At 44.0% G+C, this 20669-nt stretch overlaps 1 protein-coding gene across 1 annotated transcript in view; it reads right to left on the bottom strand.

The window, feature by feature from the left end:
* Slc22a3 (solute carrier family 22 member 3) overlaps positions 1-20669 on the bottom strand; it is a 96586-nt gene that overhangs the window by 46134 nt on the left and 29783 nt on the right. The window contains exon 2 of the mRNA XM_028866661.2: positions 5831-5934. Coding sequence (XP_028722494.1) covers positions 5831-5934 — 104 coding nt within the window. The remainder of the gene's footprint in view (positions 1-5830; positions 5935-20669) is intronic.

Below are 20669 nucleotides of genomic sequence, written 5' to 3'. Positions count from 1 at the left end.
AAGGATTCCCGGAGTCTCGCCAGGTGAGGGGCTGACAAGGAGCTCATCCTCAATGCCCTTTGAGAGCTTTCATTTTCCTTACAGATTTCCGCAACATTCTTGTTTCTGCACCTTTGCATTAAGGGCAGAGATGGAAACAGCCTTAATTTATCCACATGTGTTAAAAGTCAACTCTATTTTTCAAAACAATAGTAGGTTCAAGCAGAATTGAAGCACAAAAGACAGAGTTCCCATGCACCCCTCCTTCCTTTCACACATGCACAGATTGTTCTATCACGGACGGATTCCTCCGTACAGAGTGATGCTCTGTAACAATTAATAAGCTGGAGGTGACACACCATTACACAAGTCTACAGCTCACACTAGGGTTTCGGGGTTCATTTTCCAGCGCTAGGGATCAAACCCAGGTCCTCGCCCAAGCAGAGCAGGGGCTTTGCCACGGAGCTTCATCCCACCCAAGGTTCACGCTTGTGTTGGACATTCTGTGGGACACAGCCACCCTTCTGCATCGTATGGAAGAGTCTCGCGACCTGAACTCATTGCAAGTAGGGATGCAAAAATGACGGAACTCGTTATTTGTTCTTAGCAGTCATTCTTCATCCCAGGTAACTACAGACTTCCCCACTGTCTCCATAGTTGGCAATTTTCTGGACTGTTCTACAGATATGTAGGAATGTTCTAAGATTCTATAGGAATTGTACAGTAGGTAGTCTTTTCAGACTGACTCCTTGAACTCATTTAGCAATGTGGGCTTAAGTTTGTTTCCTCTATATCTTTTTAGGGTTCCTAACTTGTTTCTTTTCAGGGTGGAGTACTATTCCATTCACCTACTGAAAAACATCTAAGCTGCCCCAAAGGCTGGCAATTACACATAAATCTGCTGTACAGTCCACATGAGAGTTTACATGTGGATGTACATTTTCAGCCTTGTTGGGTAAATACCAATACTATAATTTCTAGTTCTATGCATTTAGTTTTGCAAGAAACTGACAAGCTGGCTTCCCCTCTGCTGTGCCATTAATGTGACCTGCCAACAATGAACACCAGTTTCTGTGGTTCCACACACTTGCTAATATATTGTCCTAAATTTATTTAGTTTTAAAATTGCTAACTGTATGGGTGTTTTGTCTGCGTGTATCTCTGCACCGTGTGTGCAGTGCCTGCAGAAGCCAGAAGAGGGCACCTGGTCCCCTAGAACTGGAATTACAGCTGATTGTGAGCTGCGATGTGGGTGCTGAGAATTGAACTTAGGTCCTCTGGAAGAGCCAGTGCTCTTGACCACTAAGTGACCTCTCCAACCCTTATCCTGTGTTTTTTTGCATCTGTGTTTATGAAAGCTAAAGGCAGTATGTTCATCTGGTTTTGGCAATAAGATAATGCTGACATCACAGAGTAAGTTCAGGAGTGTTTCTTCTCCTTTATCTTCTGAAAGAAATGGAGACAACTGTGAGTAATTTATTGTCTATGTGGTAGAATTTACCTGCTCCAAATCTGAACCTGGTACTTCCTGTTTAGGAAAGTTATTCACTATTGACTCAATTTATTTAATAGACATGGGCCTATTAAAATAATTCACTTTTTTTTTCCCGAGACAGGGTTTCTCTGTGTAGCTTTGCACCTCTCCTGGGACTCACTTGGTAGTCCAGGCTGGCCTCGAACTCACAGAGATCCACCTGGCTCTGCCTTCCAAGTGCTGGGATTAAAGGCGTGCGCCACCACTGCCCAGCTAATAATTCACTTCTTATATGAGTTTAAGTGAATATGTCTTTCAAGGAATAGTCCCCCTTGGTCTTGGCAAATCTGGGGCCATAGAGCCATTTACATTGTTCCTTTATTATGTTTTTTATAGTCTATGGGTTTTGAAACCATTTTAAGGGATCATTAATTTGAATCCTATCTCTTTTTCTCTTAGTTGGCTTGTCTAAAAGGTTATTAGGTTTGGGGCTTTCCAAAGAACCAGCTTTGACTCCATTAATTTTCTCTACTGACTTACTGTTTTCAATTTCTTTGATTTTTTGGTTCTAATTTGTGTCATTAACTTTCTTCTGTTTACTTTGGATTTAATCTGGTCATCTTTGTTGTTGTTGTTGATACCTAGTGTATAAACTCAGATTGTGGGTTTTAGATCAGTCTGATGTTCTAGTAAATATATCAATGCTATATTGTGCATTATTTTTGATGCACCCATAAAATCTGATGAATTGTTTTTATCTTCGCTGTGTTTAAATATTTTAAAATTCTCTTGAGATTTCTTCTCTGTTAGCACAAGTATGGATGCTTAATTTCCAAGTATTTTGGGGGTTTCCAGTTTCTTGTTACAGATTTATTGTTTAATTCCTTGGAGACAAAAGATGACTTTCTATTCCTTTAATTTTGTTAAAATGTATTTTATGGCCCAGAATATAACTTTATTAATGTCTCTCACGTATTTAAGAAAACCTGTATTTTGCTATTGTTGGATGACATGGTCTGTAGATGTACAGTATGTCCAGTTGACTGATGGTATTGTTGAAGTCAGTTACATCTTGATTATAATATTGTGTTGGTTGGATTTTCACATTCCAGATACGAAGTATTCCAGTCTCCAACTACAGTGAGGGATTCATCTGTTTCTCTCTGTGCTTCCTTCAGTCTTTGCCTCCTGTATTTTGATACTTTGTTGTTAGGCACATATATGTTAAAGATTGTCCTGCTTGTTATAAGTAATAAATTATTGTAAGTAACCCTGTGTTTCCCTGGAGAAGCTTATCCTTCCTAGTATTAGTACAACGAGTTCTACTTTGTTTTGGTTGTTCTTAGAGTGGTATCCTAGTATTAATATAATGAGTTCTACTTTGTTTTGGTTGTTCTTAGAGTGCTATCCCAGTATTAATATAATGAGTTCTACTTGGTTTGGGTTGTTCTTAGTGTGGTACATGTTTCTCCACTCATCCACCCTTCACTGTGGATATCCTTATATTTAAAGTGAATAACTTGTAGGCAACTTACTGTTGGATCTTGTTTTGATCCACTCTGAAAACCATTTTGTTGAGACTGGGTCATGGACTGGGTGTAAGCTCAGATAATAGAGTTCTTGCTTGGAATGCAGGAATCCCTATATTGGACATGGTGGTATGTGTCTGTGACCTGGAACTTAGTAGGTAGACACAGGACAATCAGAAGTTCAAAGTCACCCTTGACTAAAGAGAAGTCAAGGCTAACCTGGACTAAAGGCTAGCCTTGACTGCATGAGACCTGCATCAGGGGTAGGGACCCCTCGCTGATGTTAGAGTCTGCCGATTCATCTGGGCTGGCTGGCCATCAAGCGTCAGGAACCCTTCTGTCTCTGTCCCACCCTCCTGCACTGGAGTTACAGCTGTGCACCACCACACTCAGCTTTCATGTGGGTTCTGGGGATCCAAACCGAGGCCTTGTGCTTGTTCAGCAAGCACTGTACCCACGGAGCTGTCTCCCCACGTCTGGTCTTCTAATAAATCCGTTAATGGCATTCTCCATTTCACAGTGTGTGGTCTTGGGCATTTCTCTTTGATTCTTAGAATTTCCATCGTCGTTTGCATTGTCCATTTTCCCCTGCTGTATTTTATCCACTAATCACTTACCACATTAACCACAGCTTTACGTTTTTCTGGTCTGACAGCCCCTACATCCTTTCCATGCCCATGTCTGGTTCTGATGTGTGCTGTCCCTGTTCAAGCTGTGGTTTTGTCTGCTGGCGTTTTATGTTTTGCTTTGCTTTGCTTTTTAGGATGCCCTGTGACTAAACTTCAATTGTTCCTTTAGCCTGTGGACAATGACATTGCAGACATTTTTTTCTTTTTCACTTTAATTGGGATATGGTGATTAGAATTGGACTAGATGGTGAGTAGAATGGGCCAGGTCTCTCTACTTCGCTCCTCCCACATGGAAGGCTAATACTGACTTAGGATGGGTATTTCTCATCCCTCGGATCTGATACTCATAAACCTGCAGATTAGGTTCTAATTAACCAGGCTTGGTTTGGAGGGGGGGGGCATTGTAGTATTTGTCTTCTCTCTCTCTCTCTCTCTCTCTCTCTCTCTCTCTCTCTCTCTCTCTCTGTGTGTGTGTGTGTGTGTGTGTGTGTGTGTGTGTGTGTGTGTGTGTGTGTGTGTTCTGGGAGCAGGCCTAATTATGTATGAATAGAAGCATGGAGGGATTTCTTCTGACAGTTACCATGAAAGCCTGGTAGACTCACAGGGGTGAAAAATCACAAACATGAGGCCGCAGAGATGACTCAACAGTTAGGAGTCCCCATTGTCCTCCCAGAGGACTCGGGCTCCGTTCCCAGCACCCACTCGAGGGCTCACAACCACCTGTAACTCCAGCTCCAGGGAATCTGATGACCGCATCTCCCTGGATTTTGCTTTCTCCCTCCCCTCCTCCCCCTTGGCCTCCTCCTTCCTCCCCTCCTCCCTTTTCCTCTACAGCTGACCTACCCTTAACCATCTTCTCCTAGGGCTTTTCACTCTCTTAGTGTTCACACACTAAGCCTCCTCCAGCACTCCAGCAAGTCAAGTCAGGTTTTCATTACCCAGCAGCCTCTGTTCCAGTAAGCGCCAGTTACTTGTATCTGCCTAGCTTTCCAATTTGGGGAGCCGCTGCTTGCCCTGTGACCTCACAGCTGGGCAGAGCTGCTGACTTTCTTTATAGTTTGCTCAGCCTCATATTTGTCAGGCCTGAGGGGCGACACAAAGCTCTTCACTTGGAAGTCCCCATCTAGATTCTTAAGCTCGATTCCGGCCCCCACCACACTGTCTTCTTGTAGGTATATGCCAATGAAACTACCTCTCATCCTATGCTGATAGGAGACAGGGTTACTTACAGCTCCCTCTCTTAAGTCTGAACTAAGTCAGCTGTAAGGGAAGACCCTCAGGCCTGATTAGAGTTTGGGTCCTCTCCTATGTGAAGTTATTTTAGGAGATATGTTTATCGATCATGCAGGATAAAATACATAAGCAAAACACAATTAAAAAATTAAAGTTACAGTAAAAATAGCTGGCATGGTGTTGCATGTCTGCAATTCCAGCACTCAGGAGACAGAGACAAGAGGATTGTGAGCTTGAGTCTCACCTAATACACATAGTGAAACCCTCTCTAAAACAAAGAAGACAAAACCAGAAAGTGAAATGAACATAAATCAAAATTTGAAAAATGCAATCTAGTTCCAAACTGTAGCCATTGAGAAAAGAATTGGCCGGGCGGTGGTGGTGCACGCCTTTAATCCCAGCACTCGGGAGGCAGAGCCAGGCAGATCTCTGTGAGTTCGAGGCCAGCCTGGGCTACCAAGTGAGTTCCAGGAAAGGTGCAAAGCTACACAGAGAAACCCTGTCCCGAAAACCAAAAAAAAAAAAAAAAAAAAAAAAAGAAGAAGAAGAAGAAGAAAAGAATTGAAATGTACATGAAAATCCCTGAATAATTTTGAAAAAAATTCTCTTCAGAGTTTCAATACAATTTGTAGAATAAAATACAAGAATTAAAAAAATTAGAGTGGCTGATATCATAACTAAATTAACAAAACCCCAACCACTAGACTGTTTTGAGCACCCTAAATTCACCCCTCACCTGTCACCTGAGCCATGATATCACTGGGGCCAGTGTTTTTCCTGGGATGCATTCAGACCCACAAGGGCACCTTTTCTACCAAGGAACAAGGAGAGGAAGTTTGAAAAGGAAAGAATTAGTCAAACCAAACAAGTGTGGATGTCCTGGGTAATAGAACAAAAAATTGAATATAGTGACTAGAAAGCATTCTCCTCCCCATACATAGGTCATATGTTACAGTGAAGCACTTGGTTATCTTATCCACACCTACCTGTCTGCTGCATAGCCCAAGGTGAATGCCCCAGCTAGGAAGCCAAGGTTCAGGATGGCTTGGGTGAGGTCCAACATCCAGGCATTGGCACAGACAAGGTCAAACTGGAGAAAGAGAAATACACATGAAGATACCTGGGGAGGTTCATCTTCAGAACACTCTCTAATATAAGTCAACCATCTTTACAAGAGCTTTGCCTATATACGCCTCACATAAAATTTGAGGATGCATCACATGCATGTATATACATTAATCCGTGCATACTTTCTTTGTCAGTTTAAATAACTGCAAGGGAATGAATTCCTAGTATACTATAAATACTGATATTTTAAAATAGTGTTGTTAGTTCAATCTATTGTATGTGAATGCTATAGTGACTCCCTGCCATCATCCCACATAATGAGCGTTGTAATTCTACTCACAGTGAACTATACAGAAACTGACATTCAATTTTTAAAACCTTTCTGTGGCAATATGACCCTGAATGTTAAAGGAATTTTGTCATTAATTCAAGTTCTCGAGGGTATGATTCCAATTTTATAATCACGTGTGCGATTATCAGAATAATTGCCCACTGGAGTTAGACACAGTGGAGGCAAACACATCTACAGAAATGTGCAAAGAAACTCAGAAAGCAAACAGATTGCTACCAGAAAATCTAACGTTTTGCTTTAGAAAAGCACCAAGCAGTGTGTACCAAGTATAAAAACCCACACAGCAGGATTCACTTCAGACAGCTGAGCTTTAAATAACGGGGTTAGGGAGAACAGGGACAGACACACCACACCTGGGGGGGGGGGCGATCCTCCTAATGAGCCTCCAACAGCCTCTTTCATGTTGTTTGAGTTTAAATGCCCCAAATTGTCTTCAAACCCACGTAACTTTTATAATATAAAAATGGTTCTCCTCTTTGCTCCTCCATAAAAACAACAGTCAGAAAAGATTTTTTATACCCCGTATTTATATGGGGTTAATTGAAACTAGATGCCTATTAACACTTTCTAAAATACTTGGAGAGATGTCTGGGCCAGATAGTGCCTGCTCTTCTGAACTCTGCATGCCAGGGGCCAAAGGTAGCTGCTGCATTTCTCAGGCTCCTTTGCCACTGTGGAGCTGCTGGGGTTCAGGGAAGCGGTGCATGATCAGAGAGAAGGGCTCTGCTTCCTGTCTTGATACACTCCTACTCCCAGCTGGCTTCGGCAAGGGTGATTGGTGGCTGGAGGTGTCCATCATCCAGTGCTTGAGCCCTGGCCTAGCCACATGTGGGCAAAGGGATCTGACCCCACTGGTACTGGCATGGGGATGTCAAAGTTGTCATCAGACTGGATTCTTGGACTTTCCATCAAGAGACAGACATTGGCCTGGCGGTGGTGGCGCACGCCTTTAATCCCAGCACTTGGGAGGCAGAGGCAGGTGGATCTCTGTGAGTTCGAGGCCAGCCTGGGCTACCAAGTGAGTTCCAGGACAGGCTCCTAAGCTACACAGAGAAACCCTGTCTCGAAAAACCAAAAAAAAAAAAAAAAAAAAAAAAAAAAAAAAAAAAAAAAAAGAGAGAGAGAGAGAGAGACAGACAGACATTGTCAGAATAGTTGAACCGCAGCCTGTAAGTCTTTCTAATAAATCCCATACATTGGTGTGTGTGTGTGTGTGTGTGTGTGTGTGTGTGTGTGTGTGTGTTACAGTCATTCTATCAGTTCTGTTCCTCTAAAGAACCCCGACTAATACACTCTCCAAATGCTCTCCCACGAGGACTCATCATGGCTGTCTATGGTCACAAACCTATAGATGTCCCAATAGAGTTCTTCAGTTCTTCTGGGGACAATTTCATTTTAGCCTTCCTTTCTATGAACTGCTTTCATTCGGATATTTTAAACATTGTCAGGGTCTAGGGGGTGTCTGCATGCATGCCGGGGGCGCATCCATGCCACAGCGCTCAGGTAGAGGTCAGAGGACAAACCCACGCAGTCAGTTCTCTCATTTGCTCTTTCCAGGGGTTCAGGGATCACTCATCTCTACCTACTGAGCCATCTCAACAGCCAAACCCACTCTGCTCTGTGAATTAGAACATGCTGCTCCCAAAACTGGGGGCGGAAGCTCTCTCTCCTTCCAAGCACCTAGCCCACTGTCCCCAATAGGTGAACTCGCCTAATTCTGGGGACTGAAGGATGCTTCCCTTCAGGACCCCTATCACACTATTTGTTCTCTCTCTCTCTCTCTCTCTTCTCTCTCTGTCTCTCTCTGTCTCTCTCTCTCTCTCTCTCTCTCTGTCTCTCTGTCTCTCTCTCTCTCTGTCTCTCTCTCTCTCTCTCTCTCTCCTAATCATCTCCCGCTTTAGGACCTGATCACTCATGGGTGCCTGTGATCAGGATACAGTCTTTTCTAATAAGGCACATTTGAAGGGTAACCTCGGGCCAGCCTCATTTCTACAAAGCTGATTTCTTTTGTGCTGATGGTTTCCAGTACCAGGAACACTTCAGACTCAGGGGGTCAGGGGCTCAGCGTGACAGCTCACTGTCAGGAAGCGCTCTTCAGCATCCTGGGGTTGCCACCCAGGCCTCCTAATCCTCTGCATTCGCTGCACGCTGCTCCACTAGCCAGCCTGGGGTACACTTACTGTGTTTGAAGAAAGGTCCGCGGAGAGTGGCACCTGTGGACTACACAGGCTGAGGTCTCTCCACCAACCAGGTACCTGGTGCCTCTGACAGCTCCTCGGGGGACTTAAATCTGACACTGATCAGTAGGCCACCTTAGATCACCAGATTTATGAAGTCTTTACCAGAGACACAAGAATGTATGTCTTTCTCTTAAGAGAGCCAGTGGAGAGCAAGCGAGCCACATCCAATTCTATTTTCAGAGTGTACACATCAGAAACACGTGGTGATATATTGTGTCTCCCAATATATTGTGTACCCTAATAAAACTTATCTGGGGTCAGAGAACAGAACAGCCACTAGTCTAGACATAGAGACCAGACAGTGGTGGCACACACACACCTTTAATCTCATCACTCGGAAGGCAGAGATTCATCTGGATCTCTGTGAGTTCAAGGCTACACTAGGAACAGAGCCAGGCAGTGGTGGCACACGCCTTTAATCCCAGGATTTGAGAGCTCATGTCTTGCTTAGGAAAGACATACACCTTTAATCCCAGGAAGTGATGGCAGGAAGCAGAAAGGTATATAAGGCATGAGGAAACAGGAACTAGAGGCTTTTAAACTTTTAGCTTTTTGAGCAGTTCAGCTGAGATCAAGTTGGGTAAGAACTCAGAGGCTTTCAGTCTGAGGATTTGTGGAAACACGATTGGTTGAGGAGTTGGCGAGGTGAGGTTGGCTGTGGCTTGTTCTGCTTCTCTGATCTTTCAGAATTCACTCCAATATCTGCCTCTGGGTTTTTTTTTTTTTTTTTTTTTTTTTTTTTTTTTTTTTTTTTTTTTTGTAATTAATAAGACCGTTTAGCAATTCACCTTAGAGAAACATTTACATATTCTTAATACTCATAAATCTATGTGTGGCCATTTTGTTACTGATTAATCTTCAAAGTCACTTTACACAAACAGAGTAACTCTCCTTGGTACGGGCAGAAAGTCAATCTGATAAGAGACTCAAGCAGCCTTTCATGGGAGGCTGAAATTCGGATTACAAGTGCCTCGTTCTGCAGAAAGCATGGGCAACTCTAGGGAAACTAGGTATTTCTGAAGGGTCTCCAGCTAAGACCTTTTTCTTAGAACTTCCCAGCGGTTACAATCCAAATAGACATTGTGTTGCTTTGAGTTTAATGATAAAACGCACAAATTTTTAGTGTATGTAAAGATTGCAAGTCTCCAAATTTTCTAAAAACTAAAGCAACGAAAGTTCTCTGGCATACAAAGGTCAAAGGTGAGACGTAAGGTTAAAAACAATGCAGGTATTCAGCAGGCCTTGCTGGATCCTCAGACAATGGGGGATGGGCCTCTAACCATCAGCTGGACTCTGCATGGAGGTCTAACTTAGCCATCTGGACCGAAGTCTCATGTCAGAGACACGATGGTTAGAGGACCTGAGTCGTAAGCCATGAGAAACAGCCCATTGGTGCGCTGCATTTGAAGGGAGAAGGGAGGTCTCTGCAGTCCAGCCACAGAGGCCGACTGCCTTCACTTCAGCCGTTCGGGGATGAGCCGCATTATCCTTCAGACGTGGTTCATTTGGAGGCCGATCTCCAGGGTGGCAGGACCTTTAAGAGCAGTGTCTGCGGGAAATAGTTGGGTGATAGGGCACAGCTTGGGGAGGCATGATCCCCAGTTCTCGTAAGTGGGTTGCTAGGGTTGCTATAAAAGGGAATGAACTGACCCCTGGATTCCTCTGGCTTTCTCTCTTGCCATTTGATACACACACATACACACACACACACACACACACACACACACACACACACACACACCACACACACCACACACACACACCACACACACACACACCACACACACACACACACACACACACACACACACACACACACACCTTTGTGATGCTGCCCAGCATGGGGTCCTTAACAGAAGCCAAACAGATGGGGCCACCTGACCTGGGACTTTCAGCCTCTAAGTCTGTGGGCTACGTAACCTCTTTTCTTCATAAGCACCAAGTCCCAGGAATGTTGTTCTAGTAACAACAACGAGGGTGAAAACAAGTTAAAAAGGAACCACTCTGAATCAGTGCTGATTCCGAACGCAGGAACCATCAAACCCTTCAGTGTTGCGAACATAAGGGTGGTTTCAGCTTCACCGTCAGGTGTGCCGTGCCCCTAGGTCTGGCACAGCCCAGAGCCATCCCTCATCAACTTCCACAGACAAGTGCCACTTTAAATCAACAGCAGGGCACTGAGACAGAGCCCTGCAATGATGAAAATGCAATAACAAGGAAAACAATTTGGGTTGGAACTTCAATTCTTATGGTCATAATAAACAATTTAAAAAAAAATAAGTAACCAAGGCTGGCTTCGAACTCGTGATCCTCCTGCCTCCACCTCCTTCAGCAAATCTTGCTGGGGTGTACGATCACAAATGCCTGACAAAGTTTTGGGTGTTTTGTTTTGTTGTTTTTTCAAGACGGGGTTTCTCTATGTAGCCCTAGCTGTCCTGCAACTTACTCTGTAGACCAGGCTAGCCTTGAACTTACGGATCTGCCTGCTTCTGCCTTCTGAGTGCTGAGATTAAAGATATGCACCACCAGTACCCAGCAATAAACATATTTTTAATAAGATCTGGTGGCACTACTTGGGGATCATCTAATAATAGCAAGTTAATGCTTTCCTTATATAAGATATGAACCATTATGACAAGCTGCAGGTATAAAATGAGTCACAGGTATTTCTAGCTAACTGGAAGTCGGCGACCTTGGCATTAAGCATCCGAGGCTGGGGAGAAACATCACTGAGGTTCAGATCCACTTTCTGTCTTTGAGAGCAGCTTGTTACACAGTTTGAAAGCCAAGGCCGGTCGATGGGAAGCAAAAATACACCAACTGAGATCTAAACGGAGTGTTTAAATGGGAGAGATTCTGAAGAAATGACTGGCGGGAACAGAAGGCGCCGCTTACACCAAGCTGGATTTAGATTAAAATGAACGGCAATGAGGGCACTTGAGGCAGGGGAGGTTCAGGCAGCAAGGTGGGCACCGGGGAGGGTTTGTGCACACCCTGGCTGTGCAGATCAGTGCTGAGCCCACAGGGCACCTTCCCCACTTGTGTCTGGAAGTGTCTGTGGTACTGCCCAGAACCCGGTGACAAAACTCAGTGTGAAAAGTCACCTCGAGAGACAGAGGCTCACAGCACCTGCTGCACCCAAAGCCCTTCTCCAGAGTTCATCATAGGCACGGTCCATGCATTCTTAACAAAATAGATCTGAAAGGGTCTGGAGAGACGTCTCGAATGCATGGCTTTTTGTCTGAACGGTGCCACTGGGAGACATCTAAGTATTAGCCCTATTTGACGGCATGTGCGCCCTGGCAGGCTAACCTGTGCCCACCCATCATAGAGGACATAGTGCCCATCTCTCATTTTATTTCTTGGCAGTGGAGACATTCAGTTACTTATGTTGATGTGTTTGTAGTTCCTCTAAATATCAGGCTCCAAAGATAAAAGGCTCTCCCTTCCTGCAGGGATTCAGGATAGGGAAGTGATGGTTCTGGAGTCAGATGACCTGGAGGACTTGGCTCTGCCCTCTCTTCCAGCTTTGCATCCTCTGGTGAGTCTTATCCCTTTGTGTCCTACCATGCACCGAGGAGATGAGATGTACAGAAAGTTCAGTCTAATGCCTGAGACATGAGAATCATTCAGTAAATGATGCTAACTGCATCGTGATGCTGATAGTAAATGACATAATTGATGGTTTCACAAAGTAGCTTTGGATGCTGGGTGTGCCCTAGAATTACCTGGAATAACAGGAAAAATGCATGAGCTCCACTATAGACCAGCTAAATCAGAATCTAGCCCAGTGTGTAACAGATGTGTCAAAGCTACCAACTGCTGAAGGTAATTCTGAGGGACAATCGGCTGGAGCATATTTTACTGTTTTCACAGTGTCTGCCCTCAAATTTCATGTCAACTGGACTCTCAGAATCTGACATTTTCTGGGAATAGTCTGCAGATGCAACTGATTATGATGAAGTAACACTAGGTCATGGCAGCCCCAAATCCAGGCACAATTGTCCTTATAAACAATAATAACAATATCTAGGTCTGCCAGCTGCGAAGAGCCAAGCACTGAGGAAACCTACAGGAGCCAGGAGAGAGGCTGGGAATGAAGCCTTTGTAGAGGCTGCAGACAGGGAACACTGAACTTTCCTTCAGGGACACAATGGACATGAACATCTGCAGACACAGAATAAGCCTGCATACCTGCAGACACAGCATGGCCCTGCACACCTGCACACCTGCAGACACAGCATGGCCATGCACACCTGCACACCTGCACACCTGCAGACACAGCATGGCCCTGCACACCTGCAGACACAGCATGGCCCCATGCACCCATAGAAACAACATGACTATTTATACTTGCCAACAGTGTGGTCCTGCACACCTTCACACATCCTAGCCACACATAATCATAGATACCATGGACCTATAGATACTCTGAGTCTCAGCAGTAAAGCACCGATAATTGTGAGGACCTGAGTTTGGATCTCCAGATCCCAGGCAAAAAGCTGGACATGGTGGCACATGCCTGTGAGTCCAAGATGTCCTGGGTGTAGAGATGGAGGCAGAGACAGGAAGATCTCTGGAGCTCTCTGCCCAGCTAGCCTCCTCTACATGATGAAGCTACAGGTCAATGAGAGACCGTGTCTCTAACAAAGGTAGAAAACACGACCTCCACGTGCATGTACACACACACACACACACACACACACACACACACACACACACACACAATTTTATTAGAATAAGGACAAGGCTTAACGACAACCCCACTTAAAAGAGTGCCTGAAAAAACCATCATTGGCTGGAAGGACAGACTGAGAACAGAGCCACAGTCCTTTAGCAGCATGCCCTTTCCTTCTCATGGATCCTTCTCTCCTTTCCTTTTCCTTCCTCAAGACTCCTCAGGGCTCACTGATGAAGGGGGAAGGGCAGGTCTCAGAAAAAAGAGAAAATACCTGGTGGGGTAAAGAAGATGAAGAGAAAGGCTCAGAAGCAGAAAATGTGAGAACGAGCAGACTTGCTCCTCCCCCTCCCCCGGGTGCCCACACGGAGACATCCCGGCAGGCAGCAGGCGAGCACAGTGGGCAGTGTGAACTTGCACACTTGTCCACAGGGACCTGTTTAAGGAGCTGAGAAACACCGCCACACACGTTTAGAAAGATGGCAACAGCAGTTAACCTTCCCTGTCAGCTCGGCTGGATGTGGAGTCACCTGGGAGACACACCGCCAGACAGGTCTGTGAAGGTATTTATTGACGAGCGCAAGCGTGCCCTGAATGGGCTGGGGTCTCAAACTGAATAAAGAGAAATCAAGGAGACACCTCACTGAGCACCAGCATTCACCTCTTTCGGCTTCCAGAGTGTAGATGCTGTGGGACCAGGATGCAAATTAACCAGCTCTCTCACCACCCCCCCACCAGGCCTTCCCAGCCAGGATGGACTCACCCTTCTCAAACTGGGAGCCAAAGTAAGTCCTTCCTCCCATGTTGCTTTTCTGTCAGGCATTTGTGTCAGCAAAGAGAAGAGTAACTGATACAGTATCCTAGAAAATAAAGAGGGCCTGCACGCTGGCTCAGAGGACAGAGGCTGTGCCAGCCAGATGGCCTGAGCTGGATCCTCAGAACCCAGGTAAAGGAGGGAGGAAAGAATCAGACCCACAGTGTGGTCCTCTCACCTCTGTGTGTGGCATCTTGATAGCAGTGCCCCCCCCCACCAATAAAAGGAAGAAAGTAAAATCTTTTAATTAAAAAAAAAAAAAAAGATTAAGGCAGGCAGTGGTGGCACAAGCCTTTAATCCCAGCACTCAGGAGGCAGAGCCAGGCAGATCTCTATGAGTTCGAGGCCAGCCTGATCTACAGAGCAAGTTCCAGGAAAAGTGCAAAGCTACACAGAGAAACCCTGTCTCAAAAAAAAAAAAAAAAAAAAAAAAAAAACAAAGATTAGCTCCCAAAACCCAAGGGTCACAGTATCATAAATTTATAGAGTTCTTTCTCTCAATTTCCAGATAAAAGCCCCAATCAACAAAATGATGAAAATTCTGAACCACAGCTGGAAATAGGTCCCACCCTGGGTCAGCAGCTCTTGCAAGTTTTGTCAGAAAGCAGGACATGTGTGCACAGAGCCAGGGGAGAGACACTGTCCCGCTGCCACCTAACCTGGGTGTCACGAGGACCCCACCGGGGAACTGAGCACAGGGATTCCTCCACTCCTTGTCCCTGCTCCCTTCCCTGTCAACCCTGGACTGCCTGGGAGGCAGAGGAGACAGGGCCTTGAGGGAGGCCAAGCTACAGAGCTGGGCATCCTGTTCCAGGAGGGTCCTTCTGGCTGCTGCCCCCAGCCTGACTGCTGTGCTGTGTGTTCAGGGGAGGGGGTGACAGCCTGTGGCTGAGCTCCTGGTGGGGAAGCCATCCTCCCCCAGCTGTCCTGTGCAGCCACATCAGACTCCCCAAGGAAGAGCTGCTGGAAACGCCTGAACTCATAGACATCTCCTGGTGCCACAGAAACCAGAAACAATGACAGTGATTTGGAGCTAAGAACTTAAGTGTCCTGGCAAACACCAGATAATCAACATCCTTCTGTAAACACCAGTAGAAATTGAAATGGGCCTGGAAGGAAGGCTTAGTGACTCAGAAGACCAGACCCACTGAATCCTTTGGAGATGACTCCAAGGTAAGCAGTTATCACAGAGAGTAAAATGTACCCCCCAAAACTGTATTAATGCTGGACATGGCGGTACACACCTATCTTACCAGCACCCAGGAGGCTGAAGCAGCAGAATTGAGAGTTCAAGGCCAGCTTGGGCTGTATAGTAAGTTCTAAAACAGCCTTGGGTACATATTGAGAATCTGTCTCAAAGGAACAAAGTGCGTGCACATGCACATGCACATGCACACACGCACACACACACACACATAACACACCCAACAACCTCAAATAAAAACACCTGTATCAATACATTCAGTGTGCTCTAAGGTCTTATTCTCTGTGTATGCATGGGAGCAGGTGCTCATGGATGATTGCATAAAAATGGTGATCAGTCAAAGGTTTGTCAGAAGTTTATATTTCAATCTAGGGTTCCATCATTTCTGTGATTCTCATACTTCCAAGGAATCATACCTGCTATCTTCCTGTTGGTCTGCCAGCTAATTTCCTATTATCTACCACCTAACTTCCTGTTCATCTACCTAATTTCCTGTTGGTCTGCCAGTTAACTTCCTGTTGGTCTACTGGCTAATTTATTCTGTTGGTCTATCAACTAATTTCCTGTTGGTCTACCAGTTAACTTCCGGTTTGTCTACCAGGTAATTTCCTTTTGGTCTGTCAACTAACTTCTTATTGGTCTATCAACTAATTTCCTGTTGTCTACCAGCTAATTTCCTGTTGTCTACCAGCTAATTTCCTGTTGTCTATCAGCTAATTTCCTGCTGTCTATCAGCTAATTTCCTGCTGTCTATCAGCTAATTTCCTGTTGGCCCACCAGTATATGGTTCTGTTCTAGCACCTCTAGGTCAAACCTTCAGCTTTCTGGTCCTATATCATCCATGTGTAAGGAGAATTCACTCTGTGTCAATCTGAATAAAAATTTCCTTTTTTCTATGATAAGTCAATTTGGAAAAATGTACATACTTTGGTTTTTGTAAATAATACCTACATGATAATATTACCCTGTTCCATACTTTAAAATCACCATGAAATATACTTTTAGACTACAGAATCATTTCAAAAGCAACATTTTGTGTTTTAAAGAAAACAGAATAGCTCCTGCCATTATGAGTACATACTTTGAGAATTTTAACTTTTCTTCATTTCACTGGACTTATCAGAAACACAGCTGAACGAAATGTTATTGTCACCAGAGTGGCGACATGACTCTAGATGTAAGATCTTTCCAGAAGTCTCTTTGCTTCCAAAGCCAACACATTAACTAAGTAGGGTTTGGTTTCATCACCCCAGATTGATGGATAAATCTGGCTATTTTTTGCTAATAAAGGATCTATTTTTCTTTATAGTTGTAAAATATGTAAATTAGGAAAATAAATGGACAAATTCACATTAAAACATTTTTAAAAGCCCAATTAAATCTGTATCTCAAAGGTTTATGTATAAACTCTCAAGACAGTGTAGAATAACTCAAGTTTTAGGGTTTGAGACAGTATATTCCATCTAACTTCTCTTTAACACAGTGTTAATTTAAAATTATATACAATGTTCACTCACGTTTTTAACCAATATCCTCAGTCCCGGAAGCCAATATCGCCTTGAGTAGTGGAGAGGAGCTGGCTTCTGTGGTGTCTAGTTCTACTGTACCTCATAGCACACAAAGTTCAAGATCAAGGTATCGAGGTCTCCTGGTGTGCTTTAAAAAAACACTACTCCAATGTTGAGAAAGGGGGCCCACAGGAGCTGTATTCATAAGATACTCTACAATCCATCTAAAATAACAGCTCCTACCTCGATCTTCAAGAGGAGTGTGACTTTTTCTGGTGGTATAGGGACAAATGTCGGTTCACTCAGATAAAGTATGGCTGCCAAAGCAAAGAAATGATCTTCACAAGTCTACCTGGTGAACTAGTGAGTTTATGGAGGTTACGATAGAAACTGGGAACATTCTGCTAGGATCTAGGTCGGCTCTCGCTCTTACAGAAGAGTCATGCTCTCACACTCAGTTCAAGGCCCTTCCCAGAATGCCTCGACACATCCCCGAGTCTATGGCCCAGCACTGCTCACTGTCCCAACGTCACCAGGCATATGCAGTGTGCTCACACCCCTCGCCCCTTTCTGCGTCCCTGATGTTGCTTCTCTCTGTCCAAACACCAGTTCTCCATCTCTTCTCAAATCACTGCTCAAGGTCTTGGTAAAACATGGTCATAGGGTGGAGACCCCTGCCTAGCTTTTGCAGATACCAATGCCATTTAGCTCTGACGATAAATGCTCAGTTTTGACCACACATCCTGAATTTTCCATAAAAGTCACAATTCAATCATTTTATTTGTGACTAAATGAACTTTTTACTTCTAAAAACATGTCTGTGGTTTTTTTTATTTCAAAACCTTGGTGGTACTACATTCTCATTCTACACCAACAGATTAAAAAGCTGGAAAAATAAATACTTTTTTGCAATGCATTGCCTGTAATTTAATTTTTTGTAATATAAGTATATGAAAATTAGATGAAAGCAACAGAACTTGTTGCCAGCTCTTACAGTTCCACTCATTTTCAGTCTTTGAGGTTTCTGTTCATGCCTGTGCATATTCCATTACTGTTTTTGTAAAATCTGAGTATGATTTATGAATCTCACTTGTATATCATTGCCATAAATGATCACACACAACTCATATTCTGAAACCAACCCTTCATTTTGAAGAAGGATGATGTGGCTTCTTACACATAGCAATCAGAAACATCCAGAGCCTTCTTTTGAAAATATGACTCCAAGTCTCTAAGAATTTGGAAGTATAGTAAAGTCATAGCAAGCCAAAAAAAGCATTAGGTGAAAAAAACCTTACAATTTCAATAAAATTATTTGGTTGTTTTGTATACTTTGCAATCCAAATTCTTCTAAAAACAAAATTAAAATACTATATAGCATAACTTGATAGTTTGTTCATTTCTCTCCTGTAAAACCTCCTAAAATAAATACTTGACCACATTCCATAGAGGGTCATACTTTTTCCTCCACAAAAATTTTAACCACAGCCTCTTTTTTTAAAGATATAAAATCTGTCTACATCCTATATCTAGATTAGCCTTAATTAATTATAGGGATGACAAGCTTTTCTTAGAATTGATTTTTTTTTAATTCCTTATGAGGCAATCTCCCAGAATAACCCCCTGAAGAATGAGGAGCTATAAAAACTTAAAAAACTGAGGCTGGAGAGCTGGCTTAGTGGTTAAGGGCACTGGCCAATCTTCCAGAGGACCCAGTTCAATTCCCAGAATCCACATGGCAACTCAGAACTGTGGTAGCTCCAGTTCCAGGGGTTACCACATCCTCACACAGACATGAATGCAGGCAAAATACCAACCACATAAAATAAACATAAATAAATTATTAAATAGCACTTTAAAAAAGAGCACTAATTGTTCTTGCAGAGAATCAGGGTTCGATTCCTAGCACCCACATATCACATCACAATTGTCTATAACTCCAGTCCCAGGGGCTCCAATACCTTCTTCTGGCCTTAATGGGTACCAGGCAGGCACATGGTACACAGACACCCATGCAAGCAAAACATTTATAACATTAAATAGATAAATCTTAAAAAAAAAAAAAAGTAGTAAAAGACCTAAAAGGCAATACCATAGACCTGGCTAAGAACCTGTGGCTGGGGCAGTCATGGCCCTATAGAAGAACCTGTTGTTATTGGTTTAGCTAAGTGAACGCAGTATCACACACACCTCTAAACACATCAGCTCTCAGACGCTCCCAGAGAAACTTTTTGCTGTAGACAGTAGTTAACATAGAGACTCATGATTGGTCAAGGTACAGAGAAGTGGTTGTGGAGTCCTTGGCTCTAAACAGGACATCTACACCACTCCTTGCATGTGTGAAAGACTCAGGGGACACTGATGAAGAGGTCGTCTCTCTGGACAGGACACAGCCATGACACTCAGGAACTCACTGCTGCTGTGGTTACTGGCTGTGGTCACCTGCACACGACCCGCATGCAACTGGACCTGTCAGCGTTTTGTGATCAAACAGGGAAAGATTCACAAGATGCTACCCATCTCTGGGGGACCACTGAGGGGCTTGTCTAATTTAAGCATTTCTCTAGTGGTTGCCTTGGTCTAGATGTGTGATGACTTGCTGGTGAGTTGTTACAGCCAAGTGACTTTGTTTACTTTTAAAGCTCTGACCTTTTCTATCTGTCCCCTCTGCTACCTCCAGAAGAGGGTGTGATATGGAGTTTGTTGTAAGTACTGGGGATGCCTCCACATTCAGACTCTTAGGAAGTGCCATCATGAGCTCCCCACCTACCACACCGAGACGGAACGCCGAGCTGCAGAATGAAACCCGATGCATCTCCTGGATTTCCATTTCTGTCTTTCAAAACTATCAGCTGCTTTTTCTCTGCTTGAAAGCACAGTCACCAACAATTTGCATAATTCTGTCAGAAGCTGAGGTGATTAGCACCTTCTAAAGTCTGCCAAAGGTCACATTTTCTAATAAGAACACACCCATAGGACACGGGAAGCCAAGCGATGACACTTTCTCCAGACAAATGTGACTTTTCCAGAATGTGAAAACTAGTCTCCAGAGTCAAAATCTTTGGTCTTTTCCTAGTTTAACAGGTATGTTTTAAAAAAAAAAAAAAAAAAAAAAAAAAAACTTCATAGAACAAACACATTTGACATGAATGTTAAGAAGTGCTATTCCAAGTCCACCAGCTTAGTTTTTACTTTAACACGTCATTCTAGAATCTTCTTTACATCAAATTAGAGTAATGCTGTTTAGTCCTGCAGCCTAGTGATTTCCTCTTCTGTGAGCGTGAGGGAGTGTTAGACACAAACGAAGGGTTCTTGTGCCACCGAGGTGACTCTTAGTCGAGACAAATCACACGGTGAAGAGGTGGAGAAGAAACACAACATGATACGAAAACCTCTTCCTTGGATTTAGAATCACTCCACAAATGAGCACAGGGTTAAAAAACGGTCCCCTATTTCAAACAAGAACCCCTAGAGCCACACTGCAGTGTTCTTAGCAGAGCCCATGGACGGCTCCTCCTTCTTGTGTTTTGTGTTCAGTTTGACTGTGTTTATTGTTCTTGTGGTGGTTTGTGTCTGAGAGCAAGAGAACGCAGGATTGACAGAGAATTGTTTTCATAGCATTTACAAAGGGCTGCAATCAGGGAAACACTTCATCTCAGGACAGTGCCAGCCAGGCTTGAAGACAGACAGCTTCAAGGACGCCCAGGCTAGCCAGAGACAATGGAATCGTTGAGTGAGCTCTACTCAGAGGTCACAGCTTTGCAAGCACCGTCCAGCTTAAATGTAAGCAACCCGAAGTGTAAGCTCTGAATCGTTCCTAATGTAGAAAGGCATTGTTTGTAACACCTGAGGTCACTCAGCAGTGTCTTTCCCTTCCTGTAGGATACCCCAAGATGTCCTTGTTCAGAGGTAAGCATGTTAAGAGAGACTTCGTCTTTTCCAACTCACGTGTGGGTTCTGC

Source organism: Peromyscus leucopus, chromosome 8a (genome assembly GCF_004664715.2).
Source record: "Peromyscus leucopus breed LL Stock chromosome 8a, UCI_PerLeu_2.1, whole genome shotgun sequence".
NCBI lineage: Eukaryota > Metazoa > Chordata > Mammalia > Rodentia > Cricetidae > Peromyscus > Peromyscus leucopus.
The sequence above is the reverse complement of the archived record's forward strand: the minus strand, read 5'-3'. Positions and strand labels throughout refer to the sequence as shown.